The sequence below is a fragment of the Heptranchias perlo genome, unplaced genomic scaffold (genome assembly GCF_035084215.1).
Source record: "Heptranchias perlo isolate sHepPer1 unplaced genomic scaffold, sHepPer1.hap1 HAP1_SCAFFOLD_194, whole genome shotgun sequence".
In the NCBI taxonomy this organism is placed as follows: domain Eukaryota; kingdom Metazoa; phylum Chordata; class Chondrichthyes; order Hexanchiformes; family Hexanchidae; genus Heptranchias; species Heptranchias perlo.
The window spans coordinates 270,897-290,811 of NW_027139208.1; the positions used below are offsets into that span (position 1 = coordinate 270,897).

General features: G+C 53.4%; 1 protein-coding gene across 1 annotated transcript in view; it reads left to right on the forward strand.

Annotated features, from left to right (window-relative positions):
* The window catches only part of LOC137309955 (E3 ubiquitin-protein ligase TRIM39-like), a gene marked incomplete at its 5' end in the record, with an annotated part of 43,288 nt that extends 24,393 nt beyond the window's left edge, over positions 1-18,895 (forward strand). The window contains one exon of the mRNA XM_067977951.1: positions 15,476-18,895. Coding sequence (XP_067834052.1) covers positions 15,476-16,074 — 599 coding nt within the window. The remainder of the gene's footprint in view (positions 1-15,475) is intronic.
* Between the last annotated feature and the right edge of the window lie 1,020 nt (positions 18,896-19,915).

The following is a 19,915-nucleotide window of genomic DNA, read 5'->3' on the forward strand; positions in this document are numbered from 1 at the left end:
GTCACAGAGACTCACACAGACGCACACGCCCTGTCACAGAGACTCTCACAGACGCACACGCCCCGTCACAGAGACTCACAGAGACACACACGCCCTGTCACAGAGACTCACACAGACACACACGCCCTGTCACAGAGACTCACACAGACACACACGCCCTGTCACAGAGACTCACACAGACACACACGCCCTGTCACAGAGACTCACACAGACACACACGCCCTGTCACAGAGACTCACACAGACACACACGCCCTGCCACAGAGACTCTCACAGACACACACGCCCTGTCACAGAGACTCACACAGACACACACGCCCTGTCACAGAGACTCACACAGACACACACGCCCTGTCACAGAGACTCACACAGACACACACGCCCTGTCACAGAGTCTCACACAGACACACACGCCCTGTCACAGAGACTCACACAGACACACACGCCCTGTCACAGAGACTCACACAGACACACACGCCCTATCACAGAGCCTCACACAGACACACACGCCCCGTCACAGAGACTCACACAGACACACACGCCCTGTCTCAGAGACTCACACAGACACACATGCCCCGTCACAGAGACTCACACAGACACACGCGCCCTGTCACAGAGACTCACACAGACACACGCGCCCTGTCACAGAGACTCACACAGACAAACACGCCCTGTCACAGAGACTCACACAGACACACGCGCCCTGTCACAGAGACTCACACAGACACATGCGCCCTGTCACAGAGACTCACACAGACAAACACGCCCTGTCACAGAGACTCACACAGACACACACGACCTGTCACAGAGCCTCACAGACACACACGCCCTGTCACAGAGACTCACACAGACACACACGCCCTGTCACAGAGACTCACACAGACACACACGCCCTGTCACAGAGACTCACACAGACACACACGCCCTGTCACAGAGACTCACACAGACACACACGCCCTGTCACAGAGACTTACACAGACACACACGCCCTGTCACAGAGACTCACGCAGACACACACGCCCCGTCACAGAGACTCACACAGACACACACGCCCTGTCACAGAGACTCACACAGACACACACGACCTGTCACAGAGCCTCACAGACACACACGCCCTGTCACAGAGACTCACACAGACACACACGCCCTGTCACAGAGACTCACACAGACACACACGCCCTGTCACAGAGACTCACACAGACACACGCGCCCTGTCACAGAGACTCACACAGACACATGCGCCCTGTCACAGAGACTCACACAGACAAACACGCCCTGTCACAGAGACTCACACAGACACACACGACCTGTCACAGAGCCTGACAGACACACACGCCCTGTCACAGAGACTCACACAGACACACACGCCCTGTCACAGAGTCTCACACAGACACACACGCCCTGTCACCGTGACTCACACAGACACACACGCCCTGTCACAGAGACTCACACAGACACACACGCCCTGTCACGGAGACTCACACAGACACACACGCCCCTTCACAGAGGCTCACACAGACACGCACGCCCAGTCACAGAGACTCACACAGATACACACGCCCTGTCACAGAGACTCACACAGACACACACGCCCTGTCACAGAGACTCACACACACACACACGCCCCGTCACAGAGACTCACACAGACAGACACGCCCCGTCACAGAGACTCACACAGACGCACACGCCCTGTCACAGAGACTCTCACAGACGCACACGCCCCGTCACAGAGACTCACAGAGACACACACACCCTGTCACAGAGACTCACACAGACACACACGCCCTGTCACAGAGACTCACACAGACACACACGCCCTGTCACAGAGACTCACACAGACACACACGCCCTGTCACAGAGACTCACACAGACACACACGCCCTGTCACAGAGACTCACACAGACACACACGCCCTGCCACAGAGACTCTCACAGACACACACGCCCTGTCACAGAGACTCACACAGACACACACGCCCTGTCACAGAGACTCACACAGACACACACGCCCTGTCACAGAGTCTCACACAGACACACACGCCCTGTCACCGTGACTCACACAGACACACACGCCCTGTCACAGAGACTCACACAGACACACACGCCCTGTCACAGAGTCTCACACAGACACACACGCCCTGTCACAGAGACTCACACAGACACACACGCCCTGTCATAGAGACTCACACAGACACACACGCCCTGTCACAGAGACTCACACAGACACACACGCCCTATCACAGAGCCTCACACAGACACACACGCCCCGTCACAGAGACTCACACAGACACACACGCCCTGTGTCAGAGACTCACACAGACACACACGCCCCGTCACAGAGACTCACACAGACACACGCGCCCTGTCACAGAGACTCACACAGACACACGCGCCCTGTCACAGAGACTCACACAGACAAACAAGCCCTGTCACAGAGACTCACACAGACACACGCGCCCTGTCACAGAGACTCACACAGTCACATGCGCCCTGTCACAGAGACTCACACAGACAAACACGCCCTGTCACAGAGACTCACACAGACACACACGACCTGTCACAGAGCCTCACAGACACACACGCCCTGTCACAGAGACTCACACAGACACACACGCCCTGTCACAGAGACTCACACAGACACACACGCCCTGTCACAGAGACTCACACAGACACACACGCCCTGTCACAGAGACTCACACAGACACACACGCCCTGTCACAGAGACTTACACAGACACACACGCCCCGTCACTGAGACTCACACAGACACACACGCCCTGTCACAGAGACTCACACAGACACACACGCCCTGTCAGAGTCTCACACAGACACACACGCCCTGTCGCAGAGACTCACAGAAACACATACGCCCTGTCACAGAGACTCACACAGACACACACGCCCCGTCACAGAGACTCACACAGACACACACGCCCTGTCACAGAGAATCACACAGACACACACGCCCTGTCAGAGTCTCACACAGACACACACGCCCTGTCACAGAGACTCACACAGACACACACGCCCTGTCACAGAGACTCACACAGACACACACGCCCTGTCACAGATACTCACACAGACACACACGCCCCGTCACAGAGACTCTCACAGATACACTCGCCCTGTCACAGAGACTCACACAGACACACACGCCCTGTCACAGAGACTCACACAGACACACACGCCCTGTCACAGAGACTCACACAGACACACACGCCCCGTCACAGAGACTCACACAGACACACACGCCCTGTCACAGAGACTCACACAGACACACACGCCCCGTCACAGAGACTCAAACAGACACACACGCCCTGTCACAGAGACTCACACAGACACACACGCCCCGTCACAGAGACTCATACAGACACACACGCCCTGTCACAGAGACTCACACAGACACACACGCCCCGTCACAGAGACTCATACAGACACACACGCCCCGTCACAGGGACTCACACAGAATCACACGCCCCGTCACAGAGACTCACACAGACACACACGCCCCTCACAGAGACTCACACAGACGCACACGCCCTGTCACAGAGACTCACACAGACACACACGCCCTGTCACAGAGACTCACACAGACACACACGCCCTGTCACAGAGACTCACACAGACACACACGCCCAGTCACAGAGACTCACACAGACACACGCGCCCTGTCACAGAGACTCACACAGACAAACACGCCCTGTCACAGAGACTCACACAGACACACGCGCCCTGTCACAGAGACTCACAGAGACACACACGCCCTGTCACAGAGACTCACACAGACACACACGCCCTGTCACAGAGACTCACACAGACACACACGCCCTGTCACAGAGACTCACACAGACGCACACGCCCTGTCACAGAGACTCTCACAGACGCACACGCCCCGTCACAGAGACTCACAGAGACACACACGCCCTGTCACAGAGACTCACACAGACACACACGCCCTGTCACAGAGACTCACACAGACACACACGCCCTGTCACAGAGACTCACACAGACACACACGCCCTGTCACAGAGACTCACACAGACACACACGCCCTGTCACAGAGACTCACACAGACACACACGCCCTGCCACAGAGACTCTCACAGACACACACGCCCTGTCACAGAGACTCACACAGACACACACGCCCTGTCACAGAGACTCACACAGACACACACGCCCTGTCACAGAGACTCACACAGACACACACGCCCTGTCACAGAGTCTCACACAGACACACACGCCCTGTCACAGAGACTCACACAGACACACACGCCCTGTCACAGATACTCACACAGACACACACGCCCCGTCACAGAGACTCTCACAGATACACTCGCCCTGTCACAGAGACTCACACAGACACACACGCCCTGTCACAGAGACTCACACAGACACACACGCCCTGTCACAGAGACTCACACAGACACACACGCCCCGTCACAGAGACTCACACAGACACACACGCCCTGTCACAGAGACTCACACAGACACACACGCCCCGTCACAGAGACTCAAACAGACACACACGCCCTGTCACAGAGACTCACACAGACACACACGCCCCGTCACAGAGACTCATACAGACACACACGCCCTGTCACAGAGACTCACACAGACACACACGCCCCGTCACAGAGACTCATACAGACACACACGCCCCGTCACAGGGACTCACACAGAATCACACGCCCCGTCACAGAGACTCACACAGACACACACGCCCCTCACAGAGACTCACACAGACGCACACGCCCTGTCACAGAGACTCACACAGACACACACGCCCTGTCACAGAGACTCACACAGACACACACGCCCTGTCACAGAGACTCACACAGACACACACGCCCAGTCACAGAGACTCACACAGACACACGCGCCCTGTCACAGAGACTCACACAGACAAACACGCCCTGTCACAGAGACTCACACAGACACACGCGCCCTGTCACAGAGACTCACAGAGACACACACGCCCTGTCACAGAGACTCACACAGACACACACGCCCTGTCACAGAGACTCACACAGACACACACGCCCTGTCACAGAGACTCACACAGACGCACACGCCCTGTCACAGAGACTCTCACAGACGCACACGCCCCGTCACAGAGACTCACAGAGACACACACGCCCTGTCACAGAGACTCACACAGACACACACGCCCTGTCACAGAGACTCACACAGACACACACGCCCTGTCACAGAGACTCACACAGACACACACGCCCTGTCACAGAGACTCACACAGACACACACGCCCTGTCACAGAGACTCACACAGACACACACGCCCTGCCACAGAGACTCTCACAGACACACACGCCCTGTCACAGAGACTCACACAGACACACACGCCCTGTCACAGAGACTCACACAGACACACACGCCCTGTCACAGAGACTCACACAGACACACACGCCCTGTCACAGAGTCTCACACAGACACACACGCCCTGTCACAGAGACTCACACAGACACACACGCCCTGTCACAGAGACTCACACAGACACACACGCCCTGTCACAGAGACTCACACAGACACACACGCCCTATCACAGAGCCTCACACAGACACACACGCCCCGTCACAGAGACTCACACAGACACACACGCCCTGTCTCAGAGACTCACACAGACACACATGCCCCGTCACAGAGACTCACACAGACAAACACGCCCTGTCACAGAGACTCACACAGACACACGCGCCCTGTCACAGAGACTCACAGAGACACACACGCCCTGTCACAGAGACTCACACAGACACACACGCCCCGTCACAGAGACTCACACAGACACACACGCCCTATCACAGAGCCTCACACAGACACACACGCCCCGTCACAGAGACTCACACAGACACACACGCCCTGTCTCAGAGACTCACACAGACACACGCGCCCTGTCACAGAGACTCACAAAGACAAACACGCCCTGTCACAGAGACTCACACAGACACACGCGCCCTGTCACAGAGACTCACAGAGACACACACGCCCTGTCACAGAGACTCACACAGACACACACGCCCTGTCACAGAGACTCACACAGACACACACGCCCTGTCACAGAGACTCACACAGACGCACACGCCCTGTCACAGAGACTCTCACAGACGCACACGCCCCGTCACAGAGACTCACAGAGACACACACGCCCTGTCACAGAGACTCACACAGACACACACGCCCTGTCACAGAGACTCACACAGACACACACGCCCTGTCACAGAGACTCACACAGACACACACGCCCTGTCACAGAGACTCACACAGACACACACGCCCTGTCACAGAGACTCACACAGACACACACGCCCTGCCACAGAGACTCTCACAGACACACACGCCCTGTCACAGAGACTCACACAGACACACACGCCCTGTCACAGAGACTCACACAGACACACACGCCCTGTCACAGAGACTCACACAGACACACACGCCCTGTCACAGAGTCTCACACAGACACACACGCCCTGTCACAGAGACTCACACAGACACACACGCCCTATCACAGAGCCTCACACAGACACACACGCCCCGTCACAGAGACTCACACAGACACACACGCCCTGTCTCAGAGACTCACACAGACACACATGCCCCGTCACAGAGACTCACACAGACACACGCGCCCTGTCACAGAGACTCACACAGACACACGCGCCCTGTCACAGAGACTCACACAGACAAACACGCCCTGTCACAGAGACTCACACAGACACACGCGCCCTGTCACAGAGACTCACACAGACACATGCGCCCTGTCACAGAGACTCACACAGACAAACACGCCGTGTCACAGAGACTCACACAGACACACACGACCTGTCACAGAGCCTCACAGACACACACGCCCTGTCACAGAGACTCACACAGACACACACGCCCTGTCACAGAGACTCACACAGACACACACGCCCTGTCACAGAGACTCACACAGACACACACGCCCTGTCACAGAGACTCACACAGACACACACGCCCTGTCACAGAGACTTACACAGACACACACGCCCTGTCACAGAGACTCACGCAGACACACACGCCCCGTCACAGAGACTCACACAGACACACACGCCCTGTCACAGAGACTCACACAGACACACACGACCTGTCACAGAGCCTCACAGACACACACGCCCTGTCACAGAGACTCACACAGACACACACGCCCTGTCACAGAGACTCACACAGACACACACGCCCTGTCACAGAGACTCACACAGACACACGCGCCCTGTCACAGAGACTCACACAGACACATGCGCCCTGTCACAGAGACTCACACAGACAAACACGCCCTGTCACAGAGACTCACACAGACACACACGACCTGTCACAGAGCCTGACAGACACACACGCCCTGTCACAGAGACTCACACAGACACACACGCCCTGTCACAGAGTCTCACACAGACACACACGCCCTGTCACCGTGACTCACACAGACACACACGCCCTGTCACAGAGACTCACACAGACACACACGCCCTGTCACGGAGACTCACACAGACACACACGCCCCTTCACAGAGGCTCACACAGACACGCACGCCCAGTCACAGAGACTCACACAGATACACACGCCCTGTCACAGAGACTCACACAGACACACACGCCCTGTCACAGAGACTCACACACACACACACGCCCCGTCACAGAGACTCACACAGACAGACACGCCCCGTCACAGAGACTCACACAGACGCACACGCCCTGTCACAGAGACTCTCACAGACGCACACGCCCCGCCACAGAGACTCACAGAGACACACACACCCTGTCACAGAGACTCACACAGACACACACGCCCTGTCACAGAGACTCACACAGACACACACGCCCTGTCACAGAGACTCACACAGACACACACGCCCTGTCACAGAGACTCACACAGACACACACGCCCTGTCACAGAGACTCACACAGACACACACGCCCTGCCACAGAGACTCTCACAGACACACACGCCCTGTCACAGAGACTCACACAGACACACACGCCCTGTCACAGAGACTCACACAGACACACACGCCCTGTCACAGAGTCTCACACAGACACACACGCCCTGTCACCGTGACTCACACAGACACACACGCCCTGTCACAGAGACTCACACAGACACACACGCCCTGTCACAGAGTCTCACACAGACACACACGCCCTGTCACAGAGACTCACACAGACACACACGCCCTGTCACAGAGACTCACACAGACACACACGCCCTGTCACAGAGACTCACACAGACACACACGCCCTATCACAGAGCCTCACACAGACACACACGCCCCGTCACAGAGACTCACACAGACACACACGCCCTGTGTCAGAGACTCACACAGACACACACGCCCCGTCACAGAGACTCACACAGACACACGCGCCCTGTCACAGAGACTCACACAGACACACGCGCCCTGTCACAGAGACTCACACAGACAAACAAGCCCTGTCACAGAGACTCACACAGTCACATGCGCCCTGTCACAGAGACTCACACAGACAAACACGCCCTGTCACAGAGACTCACACAGACACACACGACCTGTCACAGAGCCTCACAGACACACACGCCCTGTCACAGAGACTCACACAGACACACACGCCCTGTCACAGAGACTCACACAGACACACACGCCCTGTCACAGAGACTCACACAGACACACACGCCCTGTCACAGAGACTCACACAGACACACACGCCCTGTCACAGAGACTTACACAGACACACACGCCCCGTCACTGAGACTCACACAGACACACACGCCCTGTCACAGAGACTCACACAGACACACACGCCCTGTCAGAGTCTCACACAGACACACACGCCCTGTCGCAGAGACTCACAGAAACACATACGCCCTGTCACAGAGACTCACACAGACACACACGCCCCGTCACAGAGACTCACACAGACACACACGCCCTGTCACAGAGAATCACACAGACACACACGCCCTGTCAGAGTCTCACACAGACACACACGCCCTGTCACAGAGACTCACACAGATACACACGCCCTGTCACAGAGACTCACACAGACACACACGCCCTGTCACAGATACTCACACAGACACACACGCCCCGTCACAGAGACTCTCACAGATACACTCGCCCTGTCACAGAGACTCACACAGACACACACGCCCTGTCACAGAGACTCACACAGACACACACGCCCTGTCACAGAGACTCACACAGACACACACGCCCCGTCACAGAGACTCACACAGACACACACGCCCTGTCACAGAGACTCACACAGACACACACGCCCCGTCACAGAGACTCATACAGACACACACGCCCTGTCACAGAGACTCACACAGACACACACGCCCCGTCACAGAGACTCATACAGACACACACGCCCTGTCACAGAGACTCACACAGACACACACGCCCCGTCACAGAGACTCATACAGACACACACGCCCCGTCACAGGGACTCACACAGAATCACACGCCCCGTCACAGAGACTCACACAGACACACACGCCCCTCACAGAGACTCACACAGACGCACACGCCCTGTCACAGAGACTCACACAGACACACACGCCCTGTCACAGAGACTCACACAGACACACACGCCCTGTCACAGAGACTCACACAGACACACACGCCCAGTCACAGAGACTCACACAGACACACGCGCCCTGTCACAGAGACTCACACAGACAAACACGCCCTGTCACAGAGACTCACACAGACACACGCGCCCTGTCACAGAGACTCACAGAGACACACACGCCCTGTCACAGAGACTCACACAGACACACACGCCCTGTCACAGAGACTCACACAGACACACACGCCCTGTCACAGAGACTCACACAGACGCACACGCCCTGTCACAGAGACTCTCACAGACGCACACGCCCCGTCACAGAGACTCACAGAGACACACACGCCCTGTCACAGAGACTCACACAGACACACACGCCCTGTCACAGAGACTCACACAGACACACACGCCCTGTCACAGAGACTCACACAGACACACACGCCCTGTCACAGAGACTCACACAGACACACACGCCCTGTCACAGAGACTCACACAGACACACACGCCCTGCCACAGAGACTCTCACAGACACACACGCCCTGTCACAGAGACTCACACAGACACACACGCCCTGTCACAGAGACTCACACAGACATACACGCCCTGTCACAGAGACTCACACAGACACACACGCCCTGTCACAGAGTCTCACACAGACACACACGCCCTGTCACAGAGACTCACACAGACACACACGCCCTGTCACAGAGACTCACACAGACACACACGCCCTGTCACAGAGACTCACACAGACACACACGCCCTATCACAGAGCCTCACACAGACACACACGCCCCGTCACAGAGACTCACACAGACACACACGCCCTGTCTCAGAGACTCACACAGACACACATGCCCCGTCACAGAGACTCACACAGACACACGCGCCCTGTCACAGAGACTCACACAGACACACGCGCCCTGTCACAGAGACTCACACAGACAAACACGCCCTGTCACAGAGACTCACACAGACACACGCGCCCTGTCACAGAGACTCACACAGACACATGCGCCCTGTCACAGAGACTCACACAGACAAACACGCCCTGTCACAGAGACTCACACAGACACACACGACCTGTCACAGAGCCTCACAGACACACACGCCCTGTCACAGAGACTCACACAGACACACACGCCCTGTCACAGAGACTCACACAGACACACACGCCCTGTCACAGAGACTCACACAGACACACACGCCCTGTCACAGAGACTCACACAGACACACACGACCTGTCACAGAGCCTCACAGACACACACGCCCTGTCACAGAGACTCACACAGACACACACGCCCTGTCACAGAGACTCACACAGACACACACGCCCTGTCACAGAGACTCACACAGACACACGCGCCCTGTCACAGAGACTCACACAGACACATGCGCCCTGTCACAGAGACTCACACAGACAAACACGCCCTGTCACAGAGACTCACACAGACACACACGACCTGTCACAGAGCCTGACAGACACACACGCCCTGTCACAGAGACTCACACAGACACACACGCCCTGTCACACAGACTCACACAGACACACACGCCCTGTCACAGAGACTCACACAGACACACACGCCCTGTCACGGAGACTCACACAGACACACACGCCCCTTCACAGAGGCTCACACAGACACGCACGCCCAGTCACAGAGACTCACACAGATACACAGGCCCTGTCACAGAGACTCACACAGACACACACGCCCTGTCACAGAGACTCACACACACACACACGCCCCGTCACAGAGACTCACACAGACAGACACGCCCCGTCACAGAGACTCACACAGACGCACACGCCCTGTCACAGAGACTCTCACAGACGCACACGCCCCGTCACAGAGACTCACAGAGACACACACACCCTGTCACAGAGACTCACACAGACACACACGCCCTGTCACAGAGACTCACACAGACACACACGCCCTGTCACAGAGACTCACACAGACACACACGCCCTGTCACAGAGACTCACACAGACACACACGCCCTGTCACAGAGACTCACACAGACACACACGCCCTGCCACAGAGACTCTCACAGACACACACGCCCTGTCACAGAGACTCACACAGACACACACGCCCTGTCACAGAGACTCACACAGACACACACGCCCTGTCACAGAGTCTCACACAGACACACACGCCCTGTCACCGTGACTCACACAGACACACACGCCCTGTCACAGAGACTCACACAGACACACACGCCCTGTCACAGAGTCTCACACAGACACACACGCCCTGTCACAGAGACTCACACAGACACACACGCCCTGTCACAGAGACTCACACAGACACACACGCCCTGTCACAGAGACTCACACAGACACACACGCCCTATCACAGAGCCTCACACAGACACACACGCCCCGTCACAGAGACTCACACAGACACACACGCCCTGTCTCAGAGACTCACACAGACACACACGCCCCGTCACAGAGACTCACACAGACACACGCGCCCTGTCACAGAGACTCACACAGACACACGCGCCCTGTCACAGAGACTCACACAGACAAACAAGCCCTGTCACAGAGACTCACACAGACACACGCGCCCTGTCACAGAGACTCACACAGTCACATGCGCCCTGTCACAGAGACTCACACAGACAAACACGCCCTGTCACAGAGACTCACACAGACACACACGACCTGTCACAGAGCCTCACAGACACACACGCCCTGTCACAGAGACTCACACAGACACACACGCCCTGTCACAGAGACTCACACAGACACACACGCCCTGTCACAGAGACTCACACAGACACACACGCCCTGTCACAGAGACTCACACAGACACACACGCCCTGTCACAGAGACTTACACAGACACACACGCCCTGTCACAGAGACTCACGCAGACACACACGCCCCGTCACAGAGACTCACGCAGACACACGCGCCCTGTCACAGAGACTCACACAGACACACGCGCCCTGTCACAGAGACTCACACAGACAAACACGCCCTGTCACAGAGACTCACACAGACACACGCGCCCTGTCACAGAGACTCACACAGACACATGCGCCCTGTCACAGAGACTCACACAGACAAAGACGCCCTGTCACAGAGACTCACACAGACACACACGACCTGTCACAGAGCCTCACAGACACACACGCCCTGTCACAGAGACTCACACAGAAACACACGCCCTGTCACAGAGACTCACACAGACACACACGCCCTGTCACAGAGACTCACACAGACACACACGCCCTGTCACAGAGATTCACACAGACACACACGCCCTGTCACAGAGACTCACACAGACACACACGCCCCGTCACAGAGACTCACACAGACACACACGCCCTGTCACAGAGACTCACACAGACACACGCGCCCTGTCACAGAGACTCACACAGACACACGCGCCCTGTCACAGAGACTCACACAGACACACGCGCCCTGTCACAGAGACTCACACAGACACACGCGCCCTGTCACAGAGACTCACACAGACACACGCGCCCTGTCACAGAGACTCACACAGACAAACAAGCCCTGTCACAGAGACTCACACAGACACACGCGCCCTGTCACAGAGAATCACACAGTCACATGCGCCCTGTCACAGAGACTCACACAGACAAACACGCCCTGTCACAGAGACTCACACAGACACACACGACCTGTCACAGAGCCTCACAGACACACACGCCCTGTCACAGAGACTCACACAGACACACACGCCCTGTCACAGAGACTCACACAGACACACGCGCCCTGTCACAGAGAGTCACACAGACAAACACGCCCTGTCACAGAGACTCACACAGACACACGCGCCCTGTCACAGAGACTCACACAGACACATGCGCCCTGTCACAGAGACTCACACAGACAAAGACGCCCTGTCACAGAGACTCACACAGACACACACGACCTGTCACAGAGCCTCACAGACACACGCGCCCTGTCACAGAGACTCACACAGACACACGCGCCCTGTCACAGAGACTCACACAGACACACACGCCCCGTCACAGAGACTCACACAGACACACACGCCCTGTCACAGAGACTCACACAGAAACACACGCCCTGTCACAGAGACTCACACAGACACACACGCCCTGTCACAGAGACTCACACAGACACACACGCCCTGTCACAGAGACTCACACAGACACACACGCCCTGTCACAGAGATTCACACAGACACACACGCCCTGTCACAGAGACTCACACAGACACACACGCCCCGTCACAGAGACTCACACAGACACACACGCCCTGTCACAGAGACTCACACAGACACACGCGCCCTGTCACAGAGACTCACACAGACACACGCGCCCTGTCACAGAGACTCACACAGACACACGCGCCCTGTCACAGAGACTCACACAGACACACACGCCCTGTCACAGAGACTCACACAGACACACACGCCCTGTCACAGAGACTCACACAGACACACACGCCCCGTCACAGAGACTTACACAGACACACACGCCCTGTCACAGAGACTCACACAGACACACACGCCCTGTCACAGAGACTCACACAGACACACACGCCCCGTCACAGAGACTCACACAGACACGCACGCCCAGTCACAGAGACTCACACAGATACACACGCCCTGTCACAGAGACTCACACAGACACACACGCCCTGTCACAGAGACTCACACACACACACACGCCCCGTCACAGAGACTCACACAGACAGACACGCCCTGTCACAGAGACTCACACAGACACACACGCCCTGTCACAGAGACTCACACAGACACAAACGCCCTGTCACAGAGACAAAGATAGACAGAGACACAGTAAGTGATCAACACAATCAATAAATGCACAAACATGAACAGATACTGGGATCACGGGAAGAGCGGGAATATCCCAAGGTCTGTTTATAATCTTACACAAGGATCACGGGGGCAGTGATTCATTTCTGTTTAACTCTTTGTTTTTCTCTGGTGTTTCTTCAGTCAGGGTTTAGCTCAGAGGATTCGAGGGTCGAGTTCCTGCACCTCTTTCCTCTCCACAACTCGGAATTGGTCCGAGTCTCAGACTCAGGGCTGGAGGGGGGGTCCTGGGGAACTCACAGTGAACAGGGACTAACCGAAGGGACATAAGATTCATCCGAATTCTCAGGTCAATCCGCGGTACTGTTTGCAAACTGATGGAGGCTTTAATCAAGCTGTGGGCAGGATGGAACAGTAACAGGAGGGAGAGAGCCCAGGGCACACTCCTGTATTCAGGATGGGACAGTAACAGGAGGGAGAGAGCCCAGGGCACACTCCTGTATTCAGGATGGAACAGTAACAGGAGGGAGAGAGCCCAGGGCACACTCCTGTATTCAGGATGAGACAGTAACAGGAGGGAGAGAGCTCAGGGCACACTCCTGTATTCAGGATGGGACAGTAACAGGAGGGAGAGAGCCCAGGGCACACTCCTGTATTCAGGATGGAACAGTAACAGGAGGGAGAGAGCCCAGGGCACACTCCTGTATTCAGGATGGAACAGTAACAGGAGGGAGAGAGCCCAGGGCACACTTCTGTATTCAGGATGGGACAGTAACAGGAGGGAGAGAGCCCAGGGCACACTCCTGTGAGCTGTGTGTTCCCAGTACAGCCGGTGCTGAGATTGTGGGGCTGGAACTGTGAGTCTGTGGGATGTGTTGTGTGCCGGTGAATCCCCTCCATTGTGTCTGGGAGAACGTGTGCACAGTGCCAGGGGCTTGTGTGATTAAACTGACTGCTACTGTGTGTCTCCACTGCAGTGTTTGCACTGAGTGTACAGCACTAGGACCCACACACTGCTGTTTCACAGGGATTCTGATTGAAGGCCATTGATTTAACATGGGATGAATCCAGTCTAAGAGGTAATATGGGGCTGACACTGTCTGGGAAATACTGACACTCCCACCCTGCAGCTGTCAATCATTGATCTGAGTGGAATAACCCTGTCTGACCAATCTCTTCTCTCCTCTCTAGGGCAAAGGTCACCGATGAGCCTGGATCCAAAGACAGTAAACTGGAACTTGGTTCTGTCTGATGATCTGAGATCAGTAACATGGACTGAACGGAAACAGCCCTACCCACCTCACCCAGAGAGGTTTAAAGACCATCCCCAAGTCCTCTGCTCCCAGAGTTTCTCCTCAGGATCCCATTCCTGGGATGTGGAGACTTATGGAAATCGCTGGAGGATAGGGATTGTGTGTGGGAGTGCAGAGAGGGAGAGGAGAGGCTCTTTTCTTGGGAACAGCAGTAAATCCTGGTGTTTATATTTTCATTCTGGTTCTCTCACAGCCGGTCACAATTCCCAGTTCACTGCCCTCCCACTGACCCCATCCAACATCAGGATCCGAGTTCAGTTGGACTACGAGGCCGGGACTCTGTCATTTCACCGGGTCACTGACTCACAGAGACATTTACACACATTTCAAACCACATTCACTGAACCCGTGTTTCCAGCATTTTATTGTCGCAATAAATCCCTAAAACTGTGAAATTAATCCTCACAACTGAGACTCTGATGATGTCATTTCCAGATGTGACACTGTGTTGTGACAATTGATTGTTTTCTTCAGTTGTATAATTTTACTTTAGTTCCATAATTCCCTGGGATTAATCTCAGTAATGAATCGTAGTAACGGCAGGTGTGACTGTATTAATCTCAGTAATGAATCGTAGCAACGGCCGGTGTGACTGTATTAATCTCAGTAATGAATCGTAGCAACGGCAGGTGTGACTGTATTAATCTCAGTAGTGAATGATAGTAGTGACAGTTGTGACTGTATTAATCTCAGTCGTGAATGATAGTAGTGACAGGTGTGACTGTATTAATCTCAGTAGTGAATGATAGTAGTGACAGGTGTTACTGTATTAATCTCAGTCGTGAATGATAGTAGTGACAGGTGTGACTGTATTATTCTCAGTAGTGAATGATAGCAGTGACAGGTGTGACTGTATTAACCTCAGTAGTGAATGATAGTAGTGACATGTGTGACTGTATTAACCTCAGTAGTGAATGATAGTTGTGACAGGTGTGACCATTATTCTCAGTAGTGAATGATAGTAGTGACAGGTGTAACTGTATTAATCTCAGTAGTGAATGATAGTCGTGACAGGTGTGACTGTATTAATCTCAGTAGTGAATGATAGTAGTGACAGGTGTGACTGTATTATTCTCAGGAGTGAATGATAGTAGTGACAGGTGTGACTGTATTAATCTCAGTCGTGAATGATAGTAGTGAGAGGTGTGACTGTATTAACCTCAGTCGTGAATGATAGTAGTGACAGGTGTGACTGTATTAACCTCACTAGTGAATGATAGTAGTGACAGGTGTGACTGTATTAATCTCAGTCGTGAATGATAGTAGTGACAGGTCACGGTCCCTTTAAAGAGCTGCTCTGAAAATCTGAGGCTGGGGTTGAAATTGTTCTTTGGCCGTAGCTCAAAACAGCGATGGTGAATCGACAGCCCGAGTTACACTGACTTCAGTGGAAAGGAAAATCGTGCGGGGTGTAAAATGGGCTGTCCATTCACTATCGCCCGTGTTGCACTAACACCAGAGACTAATTCCACCCCTGGGGTCTCCTGGGCATCGCTGAGAGCTTCTGGGACTGCCCAGGGGGGTAACACATCTGTCCTAAACTAAGTCAATGTATTGATAGATTGGACCAGACTGGGAACTTTTAATCTATGGTTTATGGGGTAATGATTTTTAGTTTATTGGACAGTAAGGTTCCTCCAGGGCTCACGACCAACATGAAATGGTAATATTATGGGATGTTTAACTGAATTGGACACGAGGAAGTGACTGAGTGTGTGAGGTATAAACAGGAAAATTGCCCCACCAATTGGGGTCTACAATCAGTGTCCCAGGTGACCATGGGTGATAATGGGACATTTTGTGATGACCAAAACCAGCGGGTCGGGAAAAAGATGTGTGAGTGACCGGTGAGAAACAAAGATCACCTGGGAACAACCCCCATAGGACATCAATCAGGGATCAATGCACAATCCAGTGAAAGTCAGGGAAGGGCAGTTAAGAATAGTTCATTGACAGCTTTCTCTTGGAGATGGTTGTGTCCTTGCTTGAACTGAACAGTGAGAAGAATATTTTATAACCTGGCCACTACCCGAGACATCGGGACCGTGCAGGGGGAGATAAGCAAAGACCTCCAGACACCCCCCGATCTGTTGATAAGACAGACTGAAAGTGCAGGAATGGTTTGTATTTGATGTCACGTTTGGGATGATTTTGGGAAACCGCTGTGTGTAAATGTGATATGTTGCGTGTGAGGCAACTCGTATGTGGAATGCATGATGAAGATGCCCTGAAGAACGGGTCTCAGACACGCTCAGTCACGTTGACAACATCACTACATGAAATGGTTAATGTGCTCAGGAGAGTGAGGACATCTACTGGGTCACTACTGATCTGAACTTTTTTTAATCAAAGCACTGACACAAACTCCATAAACCGAGCAGTTAATGAAACAATCAGGATCGAGTTAAACACACTGGTACCTGTCAGAGGGATTGAAATTAAAGTAAAGAGGGACAGAGAATTTGGATTTCCAGAATTCAGGGTTGGGTTTCTTTGAGTTAACAATGAAATTGGGACAACTGAGGGCCGGGGAGAAATAATACTTTGCCTGAATTATCCACAAGATGGATAATGGGAAAAAGGGGAGCTGGAGGATCTTTGAAGTCCAAGATTTCTTGATAATATGGGAGTATTTGGGGGAGCCGAGTTTCTGTAGTTTTCTGTGCAATGTATGATGATTTTCTTTGTCTCTATCATGATGTGTAATATTAACCAAATGAAACTTAGATTAGAAGAGCAAATGGCTGGAGATCGGTCTGTGATGCTAACAAGATGAGGACCTTGGATAAGGCCCCCAGGATCCCACAAAGGAGGGGGAGGGAGGGGCTGTTGAAGATTGAGACTGAGAAGTAAGAAGGAAAGCCACTTTCTTCGATTAATTCTGAGTTTAAAACCCCTAATATTGATAGAGTGACAGTGCACATGAAACAACGTAATGCTGAGATTGAAAAGGGGACCTCTCCCCTTGGGAATCATGAATGGTGGGAGGTCGTCTATAATGTGGGACAGCACCCTTGGGTGAAAATCATGTCTATACTTTTTGTTATTGTGCAGCTTGTTATGATTGTAACACTTTTCTTTCATTTGTTGTATTTCAATGAACTTTTGTGTCGATGTCACGGTGATTAAACTTCTTGTAACAACAATTCTTAACCTTATCTGTGGTGAGTGCAATTCAGATTCATTGAATGATTTAAAGTCAGTTGTTCGATCGCTCACATTGAGTTGAGGGGCGATTGAAGGATTTTGGACTTTTCAATCCCAGTTATTAATTCCCTGCTAAAGGAGCTGAGTTTGGTTAAAAGTATTAATTCAACAAAGGAACTGTTAAACTGACTGTTCAAGGCAGCATGCTGGGAAGGTTGGTCACATTGGAAAAGTCTTATTCAGCAGACTGTCTAGACGGTTAAAGATAAGACAGCTGTGAGGCCTTGAAAGTCTGTGAGAAGCTGTTGTAAACATCCGATGCGGTCGTATCAACTTGTTTTAAACCATGGGAAAGAGAGAGAGTGGGAAAAGGAACAACAGTGTGTTTTGAGCTGATGTACTGAATAAGCCTAATGCCCTCCATGCTGACCGTGTTACACTGGGTCCTGGTGCTCTGCCTTGCTGATGGTTTGAGATACCAAGTGGGAGGACATTAATCCAATGTCTTATCACCCTCTTAACCAGCTGGGTTTAGGTGAATGGAGAACATACGGTGAAGGGATGGTATCCCAAAATAAAAATGGCTTTTGTTCTGGTCGGATAATATTCTTGATCAAATGGGAAGTGGAAATTCCTACCTCAAACTTTCTTTAAAATCTTTGGACAATGTGTACAAACTTTTACTGGAATGGTTCCAGGGATGAGGGACTTCAGTTCCGTGGATCGAATGGAGAAGCTGGGGTTGTTCTCCTTCGAGCAGAGAAGGTTAAGAGGATATTTGATAGAAATGTTCAAAATCATGAAGGGTTTAAATAATGTAAATAAAGAGAAACTGTTTTTGTTGGTGGAAGGGTTGAGAATTGAAGGCACAGATTTAAGGTGATTGGCAAAAGAATCAAAGGCGACATGAGGATAAACTTTTTTACGCAGCGAGTGGTTATGATCTGGAATGCACTGCCTGAAAGGGTGGTGGGAGCAGATTCAATCATGGCTTTCAAAAAGGAATTGGATAAATGCTTGAAGGGAAAAGATTTGCAGGGTTACAGGGAAAGAGCGGGGGAATGGGACGAACTGGATAGCTCTAACA